Source organism: Cebus imitator, unplaced genomic scaffold, assembly GCF_001604975.1.
Source record: "Cebus imitator isolate Cc_AM_T3 unplaced genomic scaffold, Cebus_imitator-1.0 Scaffold88, whole genome shotgun sequence".
NCBI classification, from domain to species: domain Eukaryota; kingdom Metazoa; phylum Chordata; class Mammalia; order Primates; family Cebidae; genus Cebus; species Cebus imitator.
This window is the reverse complement of record NW_016107403.1, coordinates 2,425,293-2,451,540: the sequence shown is the minus strand read 5'-3', so window position 1 is coordinate 2,451,540 and position 26,248 is coordinate 2,425,293. Positions and strand designations below refer to the sequence as shown.

The 26,248-nt window shown below is 38.7% G+C and overlaps 1 protein-coding gene across 5 annotated transcripts in view; it reads right to left on the bottom strand.

Moving 5' to 3' along the window:
• Nucleotides 1-26,248, bottom strand: part of LTBP1 (latent transforming growth factor beta binding protein 1) — a 463,242-nt gene that overhangs the window by 273,328 nt on the left and 163,666 nt on the right. For all 5 annotated transcript variants that reach the window (XM_017534853.2, XM_017534855.2, XM_037740749.1 and 2 more), the window contains exon 4: nucleotides 1,777-1,946. In XM_017534853.2, the coding sequence (XP_017390342.1) occupies nucleotides 1,777-1,946 (170 nt within the window). The remainder of the gene's footprint in view (nucleotides 1-1,776; nucleotides 1,947-26,248) is intronic.

Below are 26,248 nucleotides of genomic sequence, written 5' to 3'. Positions count from 1 at the left end.
CATCTTTGAGGGGGAGGGTGTTGAGCCAAGAACACCATCACTGTGATAATGTATTAATCTATATTCTTCTATTAGCTCCCTACTATGTAGAAAATATATTTAAATAGGATTAGTGGGAAAGTTATGGACAGAACAGATAAGAAACTTATCTTCACGTTCTTCTAAAATATAATTGCATCTTCCAGAACACTGTTCAACCAAGATTTCAGAGTTCAAAATACATACATGCACACGATTGTGGGAATACACACAAAGTGGGAATTTTCATTCCAATAACACATCATAGAAAACAAACCAAAACCACAGTCTAGTCTCTAGTCTTAATACCAGTGTTCTCAAACCATCTCTTCCTGATTCCTCCAGATAATTCACAATTCTCTTATCAGTATGATTATGAACTTTAAAAACTCTCTTCCCATCACACTCTGATATGGAAGATCATTTTAAAAAACTGTCATCTATATAAAACCCCAAGGAAATAAGAAGTGCATCTTTTATTTAATTTTTAAAATTAGAATTAGAAAAATATTATACGTATACTCAAGAAATATTCACTTAAGAGAAACAGGCTCTTTAAGTACCTATATTAAAGGATTTTTAAGAATCAAATAGATGCATTTATTATTTCGCAAATGACTTGGAAATGATTTTTTCCTAATGATCTAAATGGTTTCTGTATTCTTCCCTAAGATCCCCAGGGCTCACCTTCCTCATCATCCCAGTAAACCATACCGAAACTATTGTTCTGGGGTCCAGCCACCAGTCACTGAGCAGGATTTTCTCAAAAGACAAAATGTGGATGTGCAAACCTGCTGTTAGATACTCTTTTTGTTAAATGACCCATTCTAAGGGAAGAGTCAATCACTGTAGATTCAGTACAGAAATGGGAAGGTGCAGGGGGTGTAGGGAACCAAAGCCACAACAAACACGGACTTCACAAGTGCCAAACAGTAGTGAAAGCTGTATCTCAACTCTTCGTACTATTCCCAGTGGTGAAAGATGGTCCTTTTCCACCTCACAACTGGCATTTTCTTTCATTACCTATGGTGCAGGCAATCAGTCAACATGTGACAGGGCAGGAAGCCGCTGGAACAAGAGCATGTGTCTAGCTCTCGCCTTTGGATGGTCTGCGCCTCACTCCAGAACGTTTTCTCCAGATGCTGCCAGCAGACACTCTGTAATACCTAAACCACAAATCATCACATTCCCCACCCTCTGAGCCAGGCCTTGTCCTTGAGCTTCTCACATAGCGAGATATTAACTAAACTGGCCACTGATAACAATAGTGCTTTACAAATTCAGAGAAATCTGCCACGCCAGCTGCTTGATACACTAAAAATGAGGTGAGCCTTAGAATATAAAAATATCCACCAAGGAGAACCTCAGAGAGTTATGTGGGACATTTCAGGCATTTCACGAGGCATGAGTCCTGGCTAGCTTACTAAAGAAAATATTTTATCAATGTAAACACGTCAGACATACGACTGGACCTAAAATTAGAATAAATATGTCTTAGAAACGAAGCCATCTTGCAGAAACAGAATTACGGGCAGGTCACTTTAGATTCATTTCCAAAATCCAGGAAAAACTGGTTTTCCTCAGAAGAAGGAAACCATGCTAAACGTCTGCTGTCTGGTTGTTTTAGGAACCAATGTGGTTTTTTACTGACTCTTGAATTTTATCTACTGTGACACATTAAAGCCATCTACACTGAACAAAACGTTTCCAAACTCTGATACTGTAACATAGGAAAATGGCTGATGAGATTATACTCACACTGAAAAGGTGTCGCAACTTGATCCTGCACGTATCTGAAAGGGAACGAAGGTTCGGTGGACTGCTCTCCTGAAATCCCCTTTTGGGCTGGAAGGTACTTGGGCTTCAGCACATATTCTTGGGTCTGGCCATGATGAATCATCATGCTCTGGGAGGAAAGGGGAGTCACTCTGGGAAGAAACAAAGTAAAGAGAAGGAATTAAATTATGGACTCTTTTTTTTTTTTTTTTTTTTTTGAGATGGAGTCTTGCTCTTGTCGCCCAGGCTGGGGTACAATGGCACCATCTCAGATCACTGCTGCCTCTGCTTCCCAGGTTCAAGCGATTCTTCTGCCTCAACCTCCCAAGTAGCTGGGATTACAGGCACCTACTACCACAACACCACACCCGGCTAATTTTTGCATTTTTAGTAGAGACTGGGTTTTGCCATGTTGGCCAGGCTGGTCTCAAACTCCTGACCTCATGATCCTCCCGCCTTGGCCTCCCAAAATGCTAGGATTACAGGCATGAGCCACCATGCCTGGCCAAAATAATGGAATTTTAAAAGTCAACTAAGAAGGAAAGAATAAGAAACGAGTTAAATGTAGAAAGCAACATCAATTTCAAGCAAGGCTCATTTTTGTCCTTCAAATACTGTCACTGACCATTCATGACATACAAGAAGGTAAATGACAGCTTACTCTCAGAAGCATCCTTCATGAAAGGGATTCTGCCTGTCTAGTTAAGAAGCATAATGATAAGTAGGATCATGGGTAACTTTTATCACAGGATTCAGAGCACAGCTGCCATAAGCCTTCACGCAAAAACATGGCATTTATATTTAAGAAAAAGATGGGGCCACGCTTGATGGCGCATGACTGTAGTCCTAGCTACTCAGGAGGCTGAGATGGGAGGATCGCTTGAGCCCAGGAGTTTGGGGCTGGAATGAACTATGACTGCACCACTGTATTCCAACCTGAATGAGAATGAGACCCCATCTCTAAAAAGGGAAAAAAGACAAAGATGTATACACAAACAGGTAATACATATACAATAAGTGTGCAGAACCGGAAATGAGAAGGGGGGAAACAGGAAAGAAAGCACAGGAGGGGAATTATCCAAGAAATCCCCACCTTGATCAGTTAAGCAACACCAACCATGAATAATTAAAGCTTGTATGATACAGTGGGACCTTCCAACTCTGCCTAATACTAAAAGGTTAGCTGGTTAATCTCTTTGAGCCTCAGTTTTCTGATCTGTAGTGTAGAATCTCTGTGACACTGAGCTGAGAAAAAAAAAAGACTGTAAAAATCTGAACAAATGTAAACTAAAAAAAAAAAATTTAGTTCCTTTTTGAAATATAAATTATGATGCCACTTTAGGGAAACAATTTTTATGCTGTATCTCATAATGATATAAATTGTACTATTTGAGTTAAATGTTTTATAATTATATTCTCATTATCTTTTTAATAGCACAAGTCAAGACTTCTGGGAACTTCTTAACATGATTACTATGTTCTCACCCTCCTGGCCCAACCCTTGTTTTCTGTGACAGTTCTCTTCCACTGCATCTAATTCATATTTTAAAATAAGCCTCTGCCCAGATTCAGTTACTCCCTGAGGAATAGTAATGAAAAATGCAAAGAAGATATACCACCTAATTCCAGAATATGCAAAATGGCTACTGAAATTGTTAGAACAGTGCATTTTTGCAGCAAACTGGGCCCTTAGAAGCAAACATGCTCTCTAATGTAATCTGACCCAAAAGACTGACCCTAAGAAGGGACTATCTGAACAAGGGGAAGAAATGATGCCATGGCAGTCAGTGCAATAGGCAAATTGCCAAGCCACCCAAAACACCACCATACAATGTCTCATACCAAAAGCAGTGAAAGAAACTTGAATAGTCTCACTCTATTGGATTCATTCTCATCGGAGCTGGTGAATGAGCTAATCTGTGGGACAAGGCATTCATGAGAGATAAAGGAATAAAAGAGGCTAGAGTTAGGGTGCTTCCCTCTTAGTCAGTAATCTGGATCTACCCCCTTTAAACATTGTGGTCTCAGGAAAGCCTAGAAAATCTATTTTGGGCCTGAATTTTCCCAGATGGATCTATCCCCTTTAAACCCTGTGGTCTCAGGAAAGCCTGGAACATCTATTTTAGGGCTGGATTTTCCCAGATGCAATACCATGCAAGGGCACTTCCTTTGTCACCAGTCTAACGACTAAATTACTAAAAGCCTAAGGCTTAACATTGTGAAGACTTGTTTTTGATGATGAGTGTTGTTTTAAACTTTAAGTGTGTTTGGTGGGGTAGAGCAGCAAGTGAAACAGCTGAACACATCTGGTAGTGACTGATAAGAACCACAAGTATCTTCTATCGGCCTCTTGGAAAGAGGACTCCTCCACATCTCAGAAACAACTACTCTTCAGCCATGCTGCTACCCTGCCGCCATGCTGCTCTGACCCACTGAGAGATGGACAGGCTAGCTCCTATTCAGGGAAGGGAAAACTCAGCTTTCCAGGAGACCTTGGGCTACTTGCATCTAATTCATGTACCCAACCACAGCCAGAAAGGTAAGAGTATGGGGTCTGCCTTTTAGTTGGGGTTGTCTCTGTCTCCCCTCTGAATCAAGGAAGCAGGGGACAACAAGAAATTAGCTGAAAACATACATGTGCACAAGCCCTTTTTCCATGAATGTAACAGAAAGGTAATAAACAAAAAAGGTAAAACCAAGCTGTACTAGGTCTAGAACTTGAGTAACAGCCCTCAGCCATCACTAACTTAAGGAAATCAGTAGTTAAGTGCCACTACTGTCTACTTATTCCTCAAGTTACAAACACTTGCAAATATGGAGCGACACACAGCTGCCCCCACTCTCTTACCTTCTCTGGCTTCCCCCATGACAGGTGTGCGTGCACAGGTAACCCACAGGCTGATGCCCCTCTGCCCCACAGCCATACAGAGTCAGAAGCAAGGCTATGGACAGGACCCCTGCTGGGGCAAGCAGAGGAAACTATTCCATTACTCATCCTACAAACATCATGTGGAACCACCACCCTACACTCTCTTCTTCACTTCCTCCTTCACGGTTGGTGTCCACCTTTTCCTCTAATTTCATTATCCACCGTTATTTCCACTTCAGACCACCTTGCAGTGTTACAAATATATATCCTCTTTACTTCTTCTTCCTTTCCTTATCTGTATTACTCCTACCCTGACTATTTCTGGAAACAGTCTCTCTCCATTTAAATTGGGATTTCCTCCTCCCTTCCCTCTTCTCAGAAAAAAAGGCTTTACTATCATCAGCGAACATCACATTAGTCATAGCAATGTAACTGTAACTTTTTTAAGTGGGGGACTAAACTTTGAAGGAGAAAATTAGATTAAAAACTACAGGGATTTGGGTTCAAAGTGGTTGGTGGGGGAACCCATATATTTTCCCTTCCTCCAAAGATACCTTTAAAGTCATAGGTAAGAAATTATAAAGATATAAACCCAGGGTTGACATCTAGCTGTTATGCAATAGTACAGCCACGCTAGTGGTTTAAAATATTTAAACACTCTGTACGGTGAAGAGCTACTATCCTAATGCCCTAAGTTCCTCTCCACTCGTGGATCTTCCTATCCTATCCACTGGGTCCCCTAAGACATCTCCTTAATCCTATGAATAAAGAGTTAACATTTGACAGAGCTGGAGAACTCAGGGTCTCTGCTCCAGCATCCCTTCTGATTGAATTCAGACCTGTTCTACACAGGTTAATAAATGTTTCATGTCATCCATCAATAAACACACGAGACATTTCAACAAATCTGTAAGAGATTCAAAATGCACTGAGAAACACTGACTGTTATAATAGGGTGGAGCAAGCCATGGTCTTAAAAAATCGTTTTCTAACTTCTTTCACTTCAACCTATAGTAAAAAGTACATTTTACATCGAGATCCAATACACATCTATAGATATGTCTGTGTTTTGGTATAACTAAAACAAATTTTACAAAACAGTGTTTATCCTTATGATGTGCAGGGCACCCTGATATTTTCTCTTCTAAGCTATTCTTTTAATATAGTCTTGAACCACTACGTGTATTTCGTGACTTCATGAGTTCCCTAATGGAACTAGTTCAAGTTCACTGGTAGTTCACCGGTAGTTCAAGTTCACTGGTCAGGAGTCACTCTGGAAGAGTACAGACATGGAGGAAGCAGTTGTCACAGGGACCAAAGAAAGGTTCAGAATACTTAAACCAAGTCAAGTAAAGGGTGACTTCATAGCTAGGGAGGAGAAGTCAATGCCTGACTTCAAAGCTTGAAAGGACAGGCTGACTTTTGTTGGCGGCTGATGACTTTAAGTTGAAGCCAGTGCTCATATACCATTCCAAAAATCCTAGGACTCCTGAGAATTCTACTAAACCTACTCTGCCTGTGCTCTACAAAAAAACAACAAAGCCTGGATAACAGCACATGTGTCTGCAGCATGGTTTACTAAAGATTTTAACCCTACTGTTAAGACCTACCTCTCAGGAAAAAAAGATTTCCTTTCAAAATACTACTGCTCATTGACAATCCACCTGGTCACCCAAGAGCTCTGACTGAGGTGAATAAAAAAGTTGATATTTTTTTTCGTGACTGCTAACACAACATCCATTCTGTAGCCCATGAATCAAGCGGTTATTTTGACTTTCAAGTCTTACTATTTAAGAAATGCATTACTTAAGGCTCCAGCTGCCAGAGACAGTGATTCCTCTGATGGGTCTGGGCAAAGTAAATTCAAAAAAGTCTGGAAAGGATTTGTCATTCTATATGCCATTAAGAACATTTGTGATTCATCAGAGGAGGTCCAAATATCAACATTAATAAGAATTTGTAAGAAGTTCATTCCAACTCTCATGGATGACCCTAAGATCAAAAGTTCAAGACTTCAGCAGAGGAAGTCACTGCAGATGTGGTGGAAATAGTAAGAGAATGAAAGTTACAAGTGGAGCCTGAAGATGTGACTGAACTGCTATAATCTCATGATCAGACTTGGAGGAATGAAAAACTGCTTCTTATAGATGAGCAAAAAACATGGTTTCTTGAGATGGAATCTACTCCTGCTGAAGATGCTGTGAACATTGTTGAATGACAACCAGGGATTTACAATATTACATAAACTTAGTTGATAAAGCAGCAGCAGGTTTTGAGAGGACTGACTTTCATTTTGGAAGCAATTACAGTGTGGGTAAAATGCTATCATACAGCATCACATGCTACAGAGAAATCTTTCATAAAAGGAAGAGTCAATTGACCTGATAAACTTCTTTGTTGTCTTGTTTTCAAAACTGCCAAAGTCACCCCAACCTTCAGCAGCCACCACGCTGATCAGTCAGCAGACACCAACATCAAGGCAAGACTCTCTACTGGCAGAAAGATTACAGGGCCAGGCATGGTGGTTCATATCTGTAATCCCAGCACTTTGGGAGGCTGAGGTGGGTGGATCACCTCAGGTCTGGAGTTCAACATCAGCCTAGCCAACATGGTAACACCCTGTCTCTACTAAAAATACAAAAATTAGCCAGGTGTGATAGTGCACACCTGTAACCCCAGCTACTCAGGAGGCTGAGGCATGAGAATCACTTGAACCCAGGAGATGGAGGTTGCAGTGAGCCAACATCATGCCACTGCACTCCAGCCTGGGCAACAGAGACTGTCTCAAAAAAAAAAAAAAAAAACTTTCTACCAGCAAAGATCACATATGATTTGAAAGCTCATTTGATCATTAGCATTTTCGAGCAATAAAGCATTTTAAATTTTTAATTTAAAAACTGATTTCCATTTTTAAACAATTAATATACATTGTTTTTTGAACATAACGCTGTTGCACACTTAGTAGACAATGGTATAGTGTAAACATAACTTTCACATGCATTAAAACCAAAACATTCACGTGACTTGCTTTATTGGGATACTCACTTTCTTGTGTTGGTCTGGATGTGAACACTCAGTATCTCCCAGTGTACCTATAATGACTTTGGGGGGAAAGCTGGCGGGGGGGTGAAGTAAATAAGCTAAGTCTTCATCTACTAGAGCAAGACATTTTAGACAACAATTAAAGGATAAATCGAGAAAGGGCCATAGGGAGGTAACTGTAAGAACTAATAGGATCCGAGGATCAAATGAGCAAAGGGGCAGGGACAGCGAGGGAAGAGGTACAGCAACACTCAGAGGTTTCAAGCCCACTGGAAGGATATTTTTGGTTCAAAGATGAGGGGAAAAGTAAGTGCAAAGAGGTGTGCCAAGTCACAGCTGTCAGAAGAAAGGGCTACTCTATCAGAGTGCAAGGATGATTATGTTCGTTTAGAAACAGAAATGTGGGTAGATCTCTAAGGAGAGGTTAGGGAAAGCCTCTGAGTTTAGGAATACAGTAGTGACATTCTAGGACGGGCCACCATCTTCAAATGCAAAAATGTTTCAGGAAAAACAACGTGGAACCACACAGTCTTGGAGGATACTCACACTTAATGGCAGATACATAAAGAGAATATAGGAGGAAAGAAAAGTCAGAAGAGGAGAAAAACAAGAATCAAGTCCGTTCAAAAATGGTAAGTGGAAGAAAGTTTCTAGGAGGAAGCGGGAGAGGATCACCTGCAAACTGCTGCAGAAAGCCAAGAGAATAAGAAATTAGGGGCTGGGCTTGGTGGCTCATGCCTGTAATCCCGACACTCTTGAAGTCTGAGGTGGGCGGATCATGGGGCCAAGAGATCGAGACCATTCTGGCCCACATGGTGAAACCCCCTCTCTTCTAAAAATACAAAAATTAGCTGGGTGTGGTGGTGCACACCTGTAGTCCCAGCTACTCGGGAGGCTGAGACAGGAGACTCACTTGAACCCAGGAAGCAGAGGTTGCAATGAGCCAAGATCGCGCTATTGCACTCCAGCCTGTCCACAGGGAGAAACTCTGTCTCAAAAAAAGAAAAAGAAGTTAGAAAAGGCCGCTGGGTTTGGTTGAAGGTCACTACTCTAGACTAACAAGGGCCAGAGAAATCAACAGTGTGCTGTTAGGAATGGTGAGAGCCAAAATATGACTGCATATTATGTGATAGAGAGATACTAGTGACACACAGAAAAAAGGACAAGAGAAACCGGCCAGACACTGGGGTACAGCTGGCCATCTGAAGACTTGAATCTGCGGAAACCTCTGTATCTTTGTAAGCAGCAGGGAAACAATCGCATAAAACTGCTTTCCTTAAAAGAAAGAATTAGTCACACACTGTTTACACTGCTGCCTTCCTAGTGGCAATTTTTGGCGCATGTACGGACTAAACTTTTCCATATTTCTACTAAATCCATTATTTGACCTGTGGAGAGGGTGGGAGGATCTGGCAGAACAAGGCCTTTTCCAGTTAAGAAAAGGGCTTTGGACCTCACAGAAAGGAACCCCCAATAGGCCGTAAAAAGTTTCCCACAGAAGTCCAGTCCAACACAATCTAATCCATGCTCCTGTGTTGAGGGTCCTTAGTTTCATAATCAGTAAGAAAAAGCAGAAGGGGAAACAGGGATGCAGGAGGAACACACAGGTGTCACCTTCAGTCTCCCAGGGCCAGTTTTTCTTCACAAAATTCAAGTGATCAGTGGCACCCTGCCTGCCTTCAAGTTATTGAGAAGGATGGGTGAATGCTACTCAATAAGCAGGATGGGCATTCGAGTAAATTAAAGTGTCAGCTATGATTTGATGTAGAAAACCTCTTCCCCCTGGAGAGGACTCAAGGGCAATATGCACATAGAGAATGGCAAAGAATAAGCAAACCATTAGCAAGATGCCACATGGCAGCATCACACACACGCGCGCGCGCGCACGCGCGCGCACACGCACACACACACACACACACACACACACAAAGGGAGACAAGGATTTATGGTCCATGACCCCATCCATATGGAATTACCTATCAGACCAAAAAAAAGAATTAGGTGGTAACAGGCTGCTGATGAAGAGATTAAAGGCAAGCACATATAGACAAGGCATACAGACAGTGTATACAACATAGAGACTGTGCATACAACATACAGACTGCATCTACAACATAGAGACTGACAGTGCATTCAGCATACAGACTGCATCTACAACACAGACTATACATACAGACTGTGCACACAGCAAACAGACTGTGTATACAACATAGACTATGCATACAGACAGTGCATACAGCCTACAGACTGCATACAGTACACAGACTGTGTATACAACATAGAGACTGTGCATACAGCATACAGACTATGCATACAGAGAGTGCATACAGCATACAGACTGTATATACAACATAGAGCCTGTGCATACAGACAGTGCATACAGTATACAAACTGTGTATACAAACAGTACAAACAGCATATAGACTGTATACAGCATAGACTGTGCATACAGTGTATCAGCATACAGACTGTATATACAGTGCACACAGTATACAGATTGTGTGTACAGACAGTGCATACAACATACAGACTGCATACAGACAGTACATACAGCATACAGACTGCATACAGCATAGAGACTGTGTATACAACATAGAGACTGTGCATACAGACAATGCATAGAGTATACAGACTGTATACACAGTGCATATAGCATACAGACAGTGCACACAGCATACAGACTGTGCAGACAGCATACGGACTGCGTCTAAAACATAGAGACTGTGCATACGAACAGTGCAAACAGCATACAGACTGTGTATACAACGTAGAGATTGTGCATACAGACAGTACATACAGCATACAGACTGTGCATATAGCATACAGACTGTGTCTACAACATACAGACTGTCCATACAGACAATGCATACAGCATACAGACAGTGCACACAGCACACAGACTGTGTATACAACATAGAGACTGTGCTTACAGACAGTGCATACAGACAGTGCATTCAGCATACAGACTATGCATATAGACAGTACATACAGCATAGAGACTGTGCATACAGACAGAGCATGCAGACTATGCATAGAGACAGTGAATACAGCATACAGACTGTGCATACAGACAGTGCATACAAACAGCATATACAGACTGCCAATAATAGAATATGGGAGAACCAGAGCATGCCAGAAAAACACAGCAAAAGTAAAATGAAACAAGCAAATACAAAACCATGAAAATGGAAGAAATGAAAATATTATACTGAAAATATACGAGAAAGACCAATAAAAATTGTCTTAGACTAAATGAGATGAAAGAGACAAAAGGGATTGAGAAATTAAAATGAAAGAAGGTAGATATTTGAGGGAAAAAATATAGAAAATAAGGGAATTTTAGTAACGGTCATTCATAAACATGATCAACACAACCAAATATTTCCAAATCTTCCTTTACCAGTGGTTCTTAACCAGGCGCTGTATGTGCTTCTCAGAGACACTTGGCAATGTCTGGATACATTTTCAAGTGTCAAGACTTGGAGATGGCAGACTAGCATCTAGTGGGGAAAAGCCAGGGATGCCACTAAATATCCTTTAATGCACAGGACAGCCCCCTACCCCCCAAAAAACTATCCAGCCCAATATGTCGATAGTGCCATGGTTAAAAAATCCTGCTCTAAACGTGGGCCACTATCAGCAAACTATTATAACAGACACAAGTGAAGAGCCAGTGGCCTTTGGCAGGTCTATAGAAATGATGGGGCCAGGCACACAGAAACTTCGACCCTGAAGAAGGAGGAGATCAAAACTGCACAACCTCTTCATGTGTCCTCTGGATGTCTCATTAGGCCAAAGAGGTGGCCCTATCCTCAAGTTTCCTGGACAGAAGACATACCCTCTTCTCTTCTATGTTTAATTATCAAAGCTACATGCTAAAAAAGCAGATAACCTATCTGCAAAGGATGAGGTAACTCAAAAACTCTGAAAAGCACAGTACACTGAAATGATCAAAACTCTGAACTAAGTTATTTAAATAAGTAGCCATTGAAAGAAATATTGTTAATAACTAAAGTCCTGAGGTCTTAAAAAAAATGAGTTGCTACATTTGGTTACTCAGGAAAGCTTACCTAAAACCAAATTAAAAAGAAATTGCAGCCATCTTCTATCTATCTAAACTAACAAGGGCCAGAGAAAACCTGACTAATATAATCCCCCAAAAATTCAAAATGTAAACAGTGTAATAATTAAGGTTCCTAGCCTATTGGGCAAATGCCAATCACATGACTTTAACTGAATTCTAAGAACCAAATCTGAGCTCTAGCATTTATCATGGGAAGGAAGGGAAGAATTACCTCAACTTCCTCATAGTGACATAAGGGTAATGATACTGCCTCACAAAGTTAATGTGAAAACAATAAGAAAGCGTGGTATTTTTACGATGGGTGAAAATATCCAGCACAATACCTGATATTCGATTCTTTCACTCCTCTTCCAATAAGGACAAAACGAAAACAGAATTTCAACCCTCTGATGATATTAGATTTCTATTCAAAGACTGTCTAAGCGTACAGTTAAGAAAAAGGCAAAGCTAATTTTTTAAAGTTTCATTAAATAAAAGCTTTACTTAAAAAAATTTTTTTGAAGTTGTGTGTAAACAGTGAGAATTTACAAAGTCCCATTCAGCAGTCCTAGGGTCAGCTGTTCACACTCTTAATACCTAATGAGTTTGTAAGAGTCAAGGAACCTAGCACTACAACCACCATGAAAAATCAGTTTGGCAGTTCTTCAAAAAGCCATTAAGCACAGAATTACCATAGCATTTGGCGATTCTTCTCCTAAGTACTAACAGCAGGGTCTCAAACATACTTATGTTCCAGTGTTCGCTGTGGCGTTATTCAAAGCAGCCAAAAGGCCGAAACAACCCGATGTCCTGGGACAAATGAACAAACAAAATGTGGTTTGTCCATACAATGGAGGATTATTTAATCCCAAAAAGAACTGAAACTCTAACACATGCTACAGCGCAGATGAACCTTGAGTACATCATGCTAAGTGAAATAAGACAGACATAAAAGGACAAATATTGTGTGATTTCGCTTACATGAGGTCCCTAAAAGAGGCAAATTTATAGACAGAAAATAGAGTAGAAGTTATCACCAGGGGTTGGGGGAGAGAGAGAGAGAATTACTACTTAATAGGTAGAGTTTCTTCTTGGAGTGATGAAAAGTTTTGGAAACAGTAAGTAGTGATAGTTGCATACCTGCGCAGGTACTGCCATGAACTATACATTGAAAATGGTTAAGATAGCAAGTTTTATGTTACATATAACATATATGTATACATATATACATACATATGACACTGACACACACACACACACACACACACACACACACACACACACACACACACACACACACACACACACACACACACACACACACACACACACACGAGACAGAGAGAGAGAGAGGCAATTCTACCCTAAATTCCTTTAAAAAAAAAAATCATGGACCACAGTGAATGAGGGAAAAGAAGGCGGCTTTCTTGCCCCCCATGCCCTCATCTTTCATATTTCTGGATGACACAGTATTAAGTCTTGTTCATCTCAGCCAATTTCAAACATGTCTTTATTCCCTTTTACACAACTGTTTGAGATGCCAATTCTGGAGTAGCAGCTGGGTATACACTTCTATCCCACATATGACCAACTTCATTTTTACTCCTTCTGCACTCTAGCACTCTTCACTCAGCTGTTCCATGAACCACAGCATGAGATTTCAGTCTCAGTCGCCATAACACGCTTTGCCCTCTTACAGCATTGTGAGGAATGAACGCCCAGTTTGCCAGATGTTGGAGGTAACCTCTATCCACTTTCCTGGAAGGACTTTCCTGCCTAACTTTGCTCACTCCCCAGATTCTTCCTCCACTGCACTGCTGTAGTTGTTGATTTATATGATTGTTTTATTCAGCCCTCCACATCGATCCCTAATGGAAGCAAGAAGAGAGAGTCATGGATTTTGGTTTCAGATGCTAATTTTATATATTCCCCCTTGTGACCTTTAAACCTAGAAGAAAGGAAAGGGTAGTAGTGGGAAGATGTCAGAGAAGTTGTTCTTTCACAATTTTCCCTCTTACTAACCAGCACCTTCCTGACACTAAAGCACTATGAGAGGCACCCACAGAGTCAAGAATGAATGCAGTGGGTAGGAGGACCCAAGCACCCACTTCTACAGGACAGGGCATCCACATGGCACATGGTACTCAACACCGAGGAAGAATAAACATCAACATGGGATCTGGGAAACTCAAATCATCCTTCTGCCCTGAATCTCTGAGCGCCCTGACTCAAATGTTACCAAATTCCTCTAAGTCTCAGTCTCTTCATTTATAATGTATAGGACTCTATGAGATATTTCCATAGTCCTCCGGCTTTCAGAGTTCAACCAGCACATCAAGAACTGTAGCTCCAAAACTGTTCTCCAGTCACACCAAAAAAATATTTCACGTGGGAAAAATTATTAATGTAATTTACATGCAGATATCTGTTCAAATTAGGAAGAGAATCTCTCAGGGTTTTATTTTCCTAACTTCAAGCTAAATAAAATAAACTAAATAAAAAGGGAAAATTCTTTCAATTTTTAAGGTGAATGCAATAAACTCTGTTTTTCCCAAATGGCCTTGTTTTTTTTCTATTACAATTGCTGCTAAACTAGGTCACCTAAGTAATAAATATTGAAAGCATTTAACAAAATTCAAACATCTGTTCCAATCCCCTTTTAGGGCTAGATCCAGCTGAAACAAAATATCTACTGCCCTACAAGACCTGCAAGATCCTCTAACACTGCTGAAAATGTTGGGAGGGTTTTTCTCTCCTAAAGCCAATATATCTGGAGAAAAAAAATATATATGTGGCTTATTTCAATATGTCTGGAGCACAAGTACAAAATTTATGAGAAGCTGCAAAATCTGAGCAAGCAAATCTCCTTATATTAGGACAGCAGGACTCACAGCCAAACTTCAGTTGGGTATGTACCCAATTTAAGCCCTAACTTGGTAGGTCTGTTCAGAGAACATGGTGAAGGTAGTACCTCTCCAGTTTCCATATATACTAGAAGAGGCTTGCTCTGAGGCTAGTTGCCCTACTTTGCATTGGAATTTCTAAGCAAATAATTCAAGTTTGACTTTCGGAAAAATATATTGACTTTATAAATTAAAAATCATTTGTGGACCAGGCGCAGTGGCTCACACCTATGATTCCAGCACTTTGGGAGGCCAAGGTGGGCAGATCACCTGAGGTCAGGAGTTGGCCAGGCTAACCTGGCCAACATAGTGACACCCCATCTCTACTAAAAACAAAAAAATACAAGATTAGCTGGGCAGGACAGCACACGCCTATAGTCCAAGCTGCTCTGGAGGCTGAGGCAGAGGAATTACTAGAACCTGGGAGGCGGAGGCTTCAGTGAGCCAAGATCACACCACTGCACTCAAGCCTGGGTGACAGAGTAAGACTCCGTCTGGGAAAAAAAAAAAATTGTGTTTAAAAAGACACCATAAAGTTAATAGCTAAATAAAATATTTGAAAAATATCTGCAATGCACACAAAAAATTAGGGCATAAGATACAGAAGTTTCCCACAAAGTGAAAACAAGACAAACTGGTGACTCAATGCAAATGAAACAAAATCCAGTAGGAAAATGGACAAAGGACATGGATAAGCAATACACTAAATCAATCGAAATGACCATGATGTATGAAACAATGCCCACCCTCAACAGTACTGTGGAAAATGCAAACTTAAGATTACATTTGCACTCATCTTGCTAATAAATTAGCAAATAAAGTTTTTAAAAAGAACTATTGCTGATGGGGATATAAAGTGGGGAGAAGTCTACTCTGGAATCCCTAACAGAAACATGAATTGTAACAGACTTTGGAAACCAATCTATAAAAAGTTAAATTAAAAATTGACATACTCATTGACCAACTAATCACATTCTTTAAGAAATAATCCTCTAATATGTAAGGATATATATTTAACATGGTTATTGAATGACTGTTCATAACAGCAAAAAGAAAAATTACCAGAAACTAAATATTCATTAACAGAAGATTCATTCAATAAATCAGCACATTTACAAAATGAAGTACTATATAACCACTAAAAATGAATCCGGTCAATGCTATGGAGGAACTTCTATGCTGTATTTTAAGTAAGAAAATCAAGGTGTAGAAACATTAATGTACTATATCTTTCTTGTTTATTAAGCAATAAAAAAGTTAAAGATAATTATATAGACCAAAGGAAAAAAAACAAAGATGAGTTTTTATCCACCACATTATTAATATTAGTTATTTGTGAAGGAGAGTGGTACCATAAAGTGGGGAGGAAAAGCTAAAAATAAAAATAAGATTGAATTTTAAAGATATCTATGATGTTTTTAAAAAGCATATGATATTCCAATGGTGTAAAATGATATGTGTATTTCATAAGTAAATGCATAAACAGATAATCAGAAACAAAATAACTCCAATGCATCCCCCTTGTCACTGCAGTGGTCTTCAAACTAGGTGCCATACCCAAAGAGTACAAAATACAATGCTGGGATACAAGAGAAAAATACTAGAACTTTACATGTCAACTTTTATTTTATTGGTAGTTATGTTATTTCATCCACTTGAACTATTTTTAGGATGCTTTATAATATTAATAATGTATTGCCTCAAAAGATGCATATATAGGGTAACACTGAAACATTTTTGCTGATATACATATGCAATTTAAAAGTTTAGAGACCATGGTGGATACATTTAAGCAGAATAATTTTTAATATCAAGACTCCTTCAAGAATGTTTTGATTACCTAGTTGCCTACAGATTCTACAGAACCTACAGGCAAATATGATTCTATAGAATCTGCAGGCATATATGATTCTATAGAAATGAAGACTAGAGCCATTGCTTCTACCAGGATTGGGTTTATCAGCATCTTCCTCTCCCTTTCATCCCCACTCCTTCTAGCCTATCAGAGTCACCCAACTTATCAGAGCAGGGCTTCTCAGAGAGAAAACCACCACCACTACCACCTGCTATTGCTTTATCTTTTTTAAAGTTTTGTTTTGTTTTAGAGAGACGAAGGCCTCACTATGTTGCCTAGGCTGGCCTTGAACTCCTGGCCTCAAGTGATCCTCCTGCCTGAGCCTCTGAGTAGCTAGAACTAAAATCATGCACGAATGTGCTCAGCTACTTTCTGTCACTCTCATATGTGATCTATCTACACTTATTACCACCAATTTTTTTCCATTCTCTTACAATCAGATTTTCACATCATCTGCTAAATCATTTTCCCAAGTAATCCTATAAGAATGACTCTCAGAATGAACATACACTTTAAAAACTCTGAAAACTACAAAGCACCATGAAATTGCCACCAATGATCCTACCGTCATTCTTGTCAGGATAATAGGTAGACAGAACTCACAATTACTGAGATAACAACAGCATTTGTTGTAAAATTATTTCAATTTTACATGTATTACATCTACGTTTGTAAAAAAACCCACTCCACTCTATTACACTGAGTTCCCATCTGGTGTCATTTTCCTTAAACCTAAAGAAATTCCTTCAGAAATTCTTGCTATAGAGATGTGCTACAACAAATTGTCTCCTTTTTCATTTTTATGAAAATATCTTATTTCACCTTCATTTTTGGAGGATTTTTCCTTGGATACAGAATTCTGAGTACAGACATCTTATTTTGTAGCACTTTAAAAATGTCATTCCGCCATTTTATGACCTGTTTTGTACCTGATGAGAAGTGATCATTTGTACTATTGTTCCAGTATATATAATATGTCTTATGACATATTACATACATATTTGCTGCTCTCAAATTTTGCTTTATCTTTGGTTTTCAGTTGTTTTATTATGCAATGCCCAGGTGTGGTTTCCTTTTTATTAATCTTCCCTGAGGTTTGCTGAGCTTCTTTAATCTCTAAATTTATGTTTTTCACCTAATCTGCAAGACTGTCTAATACTATCTCTTTAAACATTTTTCATGTTACATTTGCTCTCTTCTTGCCTTCTGAGACTACAGTTATATAGAAAGTAAATTACATGACATTATTACTCCAACAGCACTGAGACTTTATTCATTTTTCTTTAATAATTTTTCTTTTTGTTTTCTAAATAATATTGCTCTATCTTCAAGGCCACTTACCCTTTCAAACTTCTACTTGTTTTTTAATGTTTTCCATTTTTCTATTAAAATTTCCTCCATCTTTTGTTTCATTCAGACCATATTTTAAGTCCTTGGGCATATTTATAATAGATGCTTTTAAATCCTTGTGTGATAATTCCAACATCGTCAGTCACCTTAAGGTTGTTTTCTACTGCCTGTTTTAGCTCTTGACTATAAGTCAAATTTCCTTTTCTTCTCATGATTATTATTAGGTACAGGGTTTTATGAACATTATGAAGTGGAGACTCTATATCTTATTCTCAAGAATATTGAATATTTTGTTGCCCAGGCAGTTACTTAGCTAGATTCAAATTTCAAATTATCTTTCCTCTATAGTGTGCAGTAGCTGGGACTTAGTTCTTTTAGCTCTCCAGATGTTGCTTTTCACTAGTAACTTTGGAGTCTCCCCAGAGTCAGCCAAGAACTTGTTTATATACAGATGTTTGGGGGTTTATACAGGTGTTTGGGGGTCCCTTCTTTCTTTAGTCAACTCCCCTCCAATCTCAGTCTGCTTTTTATTTCTCTTGAATGCCTTCAAAAATAGTTCAGTTTATATTTTGTTCAGAGTTTATAATTGTTATCTGTGGTGACATCAGTCTGGTAAGAAAAATTTGCCCCGTCTGTATTTTAAAAACACACTTCCTTTATTCAAGATCAGTATTGTTATACACTGATACATATTTTCTTGCTTTAAAAAAGCACAGAATAAAACCATTCTTTGTTAATTTTTAAGTAATTAGACTACCTAAGGGGCAGTAAAGCTCTTAGTTTTTTGTTTTATAACTACAATTTACTTATACTAGAAAAAATATATAGCATATAAATTTGGAAATAATTCCATCATACTATGCATATTTATTTTTGGTGATGGAGTTATTTTTAAAGTGAGGAGAAATATGTTCTCTTTGGGGAATTGGTAAATGCAACTTTTTTTTCATTTGGAAGACGGCATTACCTTGCACATTACTTCATAAAGCCACTGCGTTTATAACCATGTGCAATGCAACTCATAGAAGCAGTCTGTTTGCCAAGGCCAAGGGGATTCATCATATTTCTGGAAACTGGGGAATCTGTAACCTCTAATACACTGAACAATAAAATAGCATTATTATGTGGTACTCAGAGTACTGCAAGCCAATTATAATATATGGCTTTATGTAACTCCCCAGACCTTATCTGTAACTCATGTAATAATGGTCTGGCACTCTATGTTCTTCAAGGAGGCCAGCTGAACTTCACTGATGAAAAAGGGACTTAGGATATCACCTCGTCTAATTACTTTGTTCTACAGGTGAGGAAACTGATGGCCAAAGAAATTAAGTAACTTACACAATATCCAAAAATTAAATAAATGTCAATGATGGCAGAAACAAGTCTAGAGCCAATGGCTTGTTTCAATACCTTACATTAGGTCTCCTAAATGCAGCAAAAAAAAAAAAAATTAAAATTAAAAATATAATGTGTCAAAGGCAAAAGTCTTAAAGGAAGAAGAAAAATCAAACAGAAATCCCTAAATTTTTACTCTCTCACTGCCTGGTATGATAGGGCATTTAACCTTCTTACGTCATTGAAGAAGAGATACAAAATTAATTTATTCCAAATGAGTTATTTTGCAGAACTATTAATAAAAAGAATTATAGTTTGAAAATATAAAAAACTAAAAGCTTTATTGAAAGTTATATATTATTAACTTACATTACTAACTCACTACCTTATATTGCCAGAATCCATTCATCGTGTTAAAATCTTTTTCACATCTTTAAGTTTCACATTAAATTACTTATGTAGGACCCAGGAGATGCTAAGTTCTAAGTGCCATTTTGTTGAAATGTTAAAAAGAAAATAAAAAGAACTAGTGATGTCCACATTTCTAAAATATATTGCTGTCATGAGGTTTCTTATAAATGCCAAGGCAAGTTTTGAGATGATGACAATGATAGTCATCATCATTACTGTATATGACTAATAGTTCTCAATGGAATTCAATTAGCTGGCTTCCGATCACTGTAGCTTCACAATTATGATTTCTCTTCACAAGAAACCATTGTATTTTTAAACCAAAGAAACAAAAGTACTTTCTCTTTATATATATACAAATACATGAATATATACATGTGTGTACATATATACACGTTATACTCATTGCCTAGGGTCTTAAGAATGAAATCAAGAGAACAGTTTGGAAACATTTACACTGGCAAATGCAGAGCCCATGAAGGTAAAACATTAAAAATGTTTTGAGCAGGCATATCCTAGCTGCCAAAAAAGAAAGAAAAAAAAAACTGCCAAGAGAATGTTTCAAAATCCTTGGATTGTTCCAACTGTGCAATTTTTTTTTCAACTGTTTCTACCAGGCAGTAAATAAAATCCCATTAGAATCCATGAACAACAGGCTATCTCACTGAATAGGAGGGAGAGCAGGGGGGAAACAATATGGAGGGGAAAGGAGGGGTAAGCCAAAAACGTTTGCATTTAACCATCTTAACCGCTGAAAATCAAATATTTCATTTTGCTCACGTATTTCCCTTTGAAAATACATGTAAGTGAAACAAAAGCTTGATTCAAATATACCAGGGACTAGTTAGAATGTTATGAATAAAATGTTAGTTTGTTGAAAGGTATCTTTCACTTTAGAAAATGTCTGCTGGAGTTAGTGTGGGTGCCACACAGTCTTCTAATACAGTGGATGCTCTGTGGGGTGGTCTCTTACTCCCTGGGTTTCCTAACTTCTACCTGTGACAGAAATGAAAGAAATTTATGAAACTGTAAGTGACTGAAACATTCCCTGTAAAAGGAAGGAGTGCAGGTCTATGTTCCTTGAGGGCAGGTGGGATTTGTATAATAATGAACAAAATATACTGGCAGAAAATAGGTCCAGGTAGGTTGAGAGGGTGGGGAAGAGAAGTGGTGAGAGGATTTTGAGAATTTAGGGTTATGGAAGGGAGGACTTTTTGGAGGCAGCTGCTGTATGCAGAGTTCGAATGCAATGGGGAGAGAGGATTTCAAGTTCTTCTGTGAGATCCAGGAGCTCCTCAAATACTCCTTCCGTTTAAACTAAAACTGAAGATAAATTATTGATCTTCTCTCTAAGACTAAATTCCAACTATGAAACATCCTTCCAATATTTATTCCTTCAAAGAGAAAACATTCATCCCATTGTCTTTATATAATACAGGTGATGAGAGCATGGGGTAAAAAGTCAGAAGGCAGGGAGTGAGGAGGAACCCAGAAGGCTTAATGTCTAGAGTTGTTAGCAGCTATTTGATGGGAGTCTATATTGTAATTCTAAACCTTCCTTTTTTGCTTCAAAACCCAGGCTGAAAGGTTTGTGGGTTTTACAAGTTCTAACACAAGACTATCTTTTCAATAAAATTGGTATTTTAAAAAGAACTTTATCACGGCATGCCACAGACTGTCAAAGACAGACAGAACTCAATAAAGAAGAGATCCTTTACATATGGGTAACTAGCAAATGGACACTCTCTGAGTGAGCAGGGTTTCTGGGTTCCTTGAAATCCTGTGACAAAGTGTGTGGAGTGTGTGCACGTGTGCGCGTGTACATGTGTCTGTGTGCATGCACAGCACAAGGTGTGTTTTTGGCAGACTCTTAAAGGGGTCCATACATTTATATATATATATATATATATATATATATATATACACATACACACACACACACACACACACACACACACACACACACACATATACACACATACACATTATTGCATTTTAGGTTCTAGGGTACATGTGAAGAACATGCAGTATTGTTGCATAGGTACCTACTTGGCAATGTGCTTTGCTACCTCCATCCCCATTACCTATATCTGGCATTTCTCCCCATGTTATCCCTCCCCAACTCCCTACCCCCAACTGTCCTTCCCTTAGTCCCCTCCACAGGCCTCAGTGTATGATGCTCCCCTCCCTGCGTCCATGTGTTCTCATTGTTCAACACTCGCCTGTGACTGAGAACATGCGGTGTTTAATTTTCTATTCTTGTGTCAGTTTGTTGAGAATGATGGTTTCCAGGTTCATCCATGTCCCTACAAAGGACACGAACTCATCGTTTTTTATGACTGCATATTATTCCATGCTGTATATGTGCCACATTTGCGTTGTCCAATCTATCATCGATGGGCATTTGGGTTGGTTCCAGGTCTTTGCCATTGTAAATAGTACTGCAATAAACATACGTGTGCGTATGTCTTTATAATAGAACAATTTATAATCCTTTGGATATATACTCAGTAATGGGATTGCTGGGTCAAATGGAATTTCTATTTCTAGGTCCTTGAGGAATCGCCACACTGTGTTCCACAATGGTTGAACCAATTTACACTACACCAACGGTGTAAAAATGTTCCTATTTCTCCACATCCTCTCCAGCATCTGTTGTCTCCAGATTTAATGATCATCATTCTAACTGGCGTGAGATGGTATCTCAATGTAGTTTTGATTTGCATTTCTCTAATAACCAGTGATCATGAGCATTTTTTCATGTTTCTTTGCCTCATATATGTCTTCTTTTGAAAAGTGTCTGTTCATATCTTTTGCCCACTTTTGAATGGGTTTGTTTGTTTTTCTCTTGTAAATTTGTTTTAATTCTTTGTAGATTCTGGATATTAGCCCTTTGTCAGATGGGTAGATTGCAATAATTTTTTCCCATTCTCTTAGTTGCTAGTTCACTCTAATGATTGTTTCTTTTGCTGTGCAGAAGCTCTGGAGTTTAATTAGATCCCACTTGTCTATTTTGGCTTTTGTTGCCAATGCTTTTGGTGTTTTAGTCATGAAGTCCTTGCCTATGCCTATGTCCTGAATGGTTTTGCCTAGGTTTTCTTCTAGGGTTTTTATGGTGTTAGGCCTTATGTTGAAGTCTTTAATCCATCTGGAGTTAATTTTAGTGTAAGGTATCAGGAAGTGGTCCAGTTTCTGCTTTCTGCACATGGCTAGCCAGTTTTCCCAACACCATTTATTAAACAGGGAATGCCTTCCCCATTGCTTGCTTTTGTCAGGTTTGTCAAAGATCAGACGGTTGTAGATGTGTGGTGTTGCCTCCGAGGCCTCTGTACTGTTCCATTGGTCTATATCTCTGTTTTGGTACCAGTACCATGCTGTTTTGATGACTGTAGCCTTGTAGTATAGTTTGAAGTCAGGTATCGTGATGCCTCCATCTTTGTTCTTTTTGCTTAGAACTGACTTGGCTAGTTCTAAGGTGTTTTTTTTCAGTTCTGTGAAGAAGGTCATTGGTAGCTTGATGAGGATAGCATTGAATCTATAAATTACTTTGGGCAGTATGGCCATTTTCACAACATTGATTCTTCCTAACCACGAGCACAGAATGTTTCTCAATCTGTTTGTATCCTCTCTTATTTCGTTGAGCAGTGATTTTTAGTTCTCCTTGAAGAGGTCCTTTACATCCTTTGTTAGTTGTATTCCTAGGTATTTTATTCTGTTTGTAACAACTGTGAATTGGAGTTTGTTCTTGATTTGGCTCTCTTTAAGTCTGTTATTGGTGTATAGGAATGCTTGTGATTTTTGCATGTTGATTTTGTATTCTGAGACTTTGCTGAAGTTGCCTATCAGTTTAAGGGGATTTGGGGCTGAGACAATGGGGTCTTCTAAATTACATTCATGTCATCTGCAAATAGAGACAACTGAATACACTTTATTTCTTTTTCTTGCCTGGTTGCTCTGGCTAGAACTTCCAGCACTATGTTGAATAGGAGTGGTGAGGGAGGACATCCTTGTGTAGTACCAGATTTCAAAGGGAATGCTTCCACTTTTTGCCCATTCAATATGATATTGGCTGTGGGTTTGTCATAAATAGCTTTTATTATTTTGAGATACATTCTGTCAATACCTACTTTATTGAGAGTTTTTAGCAAAAAGGGCTGTTGAATTTTGTTGAAGGCCTTCTCTGCATCTATTGAGATAATCATGTGGTTTTTGTCTTTGGTTCTGGTTATGTGGTGAATTACTTTTATAGATTTGCATATGTCATTCCCAGAATGAAGTCTACTTGACCGTGATGGATAAGCTTTTTGATGTGCTGTTGCAATCGGTTTGCCAGTATTTTATTGAAGATGTTTGCATCTATGTTCATCATGGATATTGGACTGAAGTTTTATTTTCTTGTTGAGTCTCTGCCAGGTTTTGGTATCAGGATGATGTTGGTCTCATAAAATGATTTGGGAAGGATTCCTTCTTTATGGATTGTTTGGAATGGTTTCAGAAGGAGTGCTACCAGCTCCTCCTTATAAGTCTGGTAGAATTCGGCTGTGAATCCATCTGGTCCTGGGCTTTTTTTTTGGTTGGTAGGCTATTAATTGCTGCCTCAACTTCAGTCCTCGTTATAGATCTATTCAGGGTTTCTACTTCCTCCTGGTTTAGGTTTAGGAGGGTGCAAGTGTCCAGGATCCATTTCTTCCAGGTTTACTGGTTTATGTGCACAGGGTTGTTTATAGTAATCTCTGATGGTGGTTTGCATTTTGGTGGAATCTGTGGTGCTATCCCCTTTATCGGTTTTTTTTTTTTTTTTTTTTCTTCTATTTGATTCTTCTCTCTTTTCTTTTTTATTAATCTGGCTAGCACTCTGTCTACTTTGTTGATCTTTTCAAAGAACCAGCTCCTGGATTTACCGATTTTTTTTTTTGAAAGGTTTTTTGTGTCTCTATCTCCTTCAGTTCTGCTCTGATCTTAGTTATTTCTTGTTTTCTGCTAGCTTTTGCATTTTTTTTTAATCTTGCTCTTTCAATTTTGACGATAGGGTGTTAATCTTAGATCTTTCCTCACTTCTCATGTGGGCATTTATTGTTATAAATTTTCCTCTAGACACCGCTTTAAATGTGTCCCAGAGATTCTGGTACGTTGTGTCTTCATTTTCATTGGTTTCGAAGAACATCTTTATTTCTGCCTTCATTTCATTGTTTATCCAGTCAACATTCAAGAGCTAGTTGTTCAGTTTCCAAGAAGTTGTGTGGTTCTGAGTTAGTTTCTTAATTCTGAGTTCTCATTTGTTTGCACTATGGTCTGAGAGACTGTTTGTTATGATTTCCATTCTTTTGCATTTGCTGAGGAGTGATTTACTTCCAATTATGTGGTCAATTTTAGAGCAGGTGTGATGTGGTGCTGAGAAGAATGAATATTCTGCTGATTTGGGGTAGAGAGTTCTGTAAATATCTATTAGGTTTCCTTGGTCCAGGTCTGCGTTGAAGTCCTGGATATCCTTGTTAATTTTCTGTCTCATTGACAGTGGAGTGTTAAAGTCTCCCACTATTATTGTGTGGGAGTGTAAGTCTCTTTGCAGGTCATTAAGAACTTGCTTTATTTATCTGGGTGGTCCTGTATTGGGTATGTATATATTTAGGACAGTTAGCTCTTCTTGTTGTACTGATCCTTTTATCATTATGTAACGCCCTTCTTTGTCTATTTTGATCTTTGTTTGTTTAAAGTCTATTTTATCAGAGACTAGGATTGCAACTCTTCCTTTTTTTTTCTCTCCATTTGCTTGGTAGAGCTTCCTCCATCCCTTTATTTTATCAGAGACTAGGATTGCAACTCTTATTTTTTTTTTTTCTCTCCATTTGCTTGGTAGAGCTTCCTCCATCCCTTTATTTTGAGCCTATGTGTATCCCTCCATGTGATATGGGTTTCCTGGATACAGCACATTGATGGGTTTTGACTTTTTAACCAATTTGCCAATCTGTGTCTTTTGATTGGGGCATTTAGTCCATTTACATTTAAGGTTAATATTGTTATGTGTGAATTTGATCCTGCCATTTTGATGCTAGCTGGTTGTTTTGCCCATTAGTTGATGCAGTTTCTTCATTGTGTTGATGCTCTTTACCATTTGGTACATTTTTGGAGTGGCTGGTACTGGTTGTTCTTTTCTATGTTTAGTGCTTCTTTCAGGAGATGTTGTAAAGCAGGCTTGGTGGTGATGAAATCGCTAAGCAATTGCTTATTCATAAAGAATTTTATTTCTCCTTTGCTTATGAAGCTTAGCTTGGCTGGATATGAAATTCTAGGCTGAAAGTTCTTTTCTTTAAGGATGTTGACTATGGTCCCCACTCCCTTCTGGCTTGTAGGGTTTCTGCTCAGAGATCTGCTGTTGAGTCTGATGGGCTTCCCTTTGTGGGTAACCCGAACCTTTCTCTCTAGCTGCCCTTAGCATTTTTTTCCTTCATTTCAACCCGAGTGAATCTGACAATTATGTGCCTTGGGTTTACTCTTCTTGAGGAATAGCTTTGTGGTGTTCTCTGTATTTCCTGGACTTGAATGTTGGCCTGTCTTGCTAGGTTGGGGAAGTTCTCCTGGATAATATTCTGAAGAGTGTTTTTCAGCTTGGATTCATTCTCTCC